This window comes from Anneissia japonica, unplaced genomic scaffold, assembly GCF_011630105.1.
Source record: "Anneissia japonica isolate Jap-2015-1 unplaced genomic scaffold, ASM1163010v1 scaffold6711_len12336_cov113, whole genome shotgun sequence".
NCBI lineage: Eukaryota > Metazoa > Echinodermata > Crinoidea > Comatulida > Comatulidae > Anneissia > Anneissia japonica.
The window spans coordinates 11,239-12,255 of record NW_022753885.1 but is presented as its reverse complement, the minus strand read 5'-3'; the positions used below and the strand labels follow the sequence as shown (position 1 = coordinate 12,255).

General features: G+C 51.8%; 1 protein-coding gene across 1 annotated transcript; it reads right to left on the bottom strand.

Annotated features, from left to right (window-relative positions):
• Positions 1-56: 56 nt before the first annotated feature.
• LOC117122972 (serine/threonine-protein kinase pim-1-like) lies at positions 57-671 on the bottom strand (the record flags this gene model as incomplete). Its single annotated transcript, XM_033268755.1, has 1 exon — positions 57-671. A coding segment is annotated over exon 1 (615 nt), but the record flags the coding sequence as incomplete, so codon positions are not given.
• Positions 672-1,017: the final 346 nt, after the last annotated feature.

Sequence of the window (1,017 nt, the reverse complement as noted above, 5' to 3'; positions counted from 1 at the left end):
GACCGAAGAACGTCGTCGGTGACGTTCTCGATGTCGGACGGCTTGCGTGCGCTCACGTCCACGAATGTGCACATCTCGAACAGGACGAGGCCCAACGACCAAACGGTGGCCGGAAGGGAACGCACGCAGCCTTCTCGTTCCCACTCGGGTGGAAGGTAATCGGTCGTACCTTCGAGGTAAAAGAACGGACGATCGTCGTCGAAGTATCGGGAGAATCCGAAGTCGATGAGTTTGGCGTCCCATCTGTCCAGGTCCACGAGGATGTTTTCCGGTTTGATGTCACCGTGCACGAATCTTTTTTCGGCGCATGCGATGCACGCCCGAACCGTCTGCCGGAAGATGCGGCGTATCCTGTTCTTGGCCAATATGCCGAATTCCTTTATCACCTGATGCAGGTCAGAACAATTCACCGGCCTTTCCATCACCAAGAAATGGTGCGGACCCACGTGCTTCCACTCGAGCAGACGGATGCAGTTCTCGATATCGGAAGCAAGCTCGAGAAAATGGACCTCCCTGATAACCATTCTACCGTGCTTGTCCGAGAGGTACGACTTGCACGTCGTTTTCACCTTTTTAACTGCAACCGGAAGTTGATCCGAACGCCTTACGCCGGCGAACACGCTGCCGAACGTACCGTTGAAAATATGTTTTGTCAAGTCATACTTCTCCATTTCTCACAAAACAACAAATAAACAGAAAATGGAAACTCAAATATTTGTTTGTTTTTTTTTTTTATTTTATTTTTTCAAATCGAAATCGTTCAAGAAGTTACGACACTGCTTAACAAGGTCGTTATCCGTCGTATCGTGGATCACGCGGTTGGTGTTCATGTTGTTGTCTTCGGCGTCGTCGTCGTCGCTGCTACTGCTACTCGCCTCATCGCCACCGACGATGGCGCTGCCGTCATGGCAGTCCACTTCGAGATCGTGGCCGCCGGGTCCGTCCACTTCGACGTAACCGTCTCGACGGACGAGCATCTGAAGCTGCCGGATGACCGACCTTACAGTTTTGGTGACT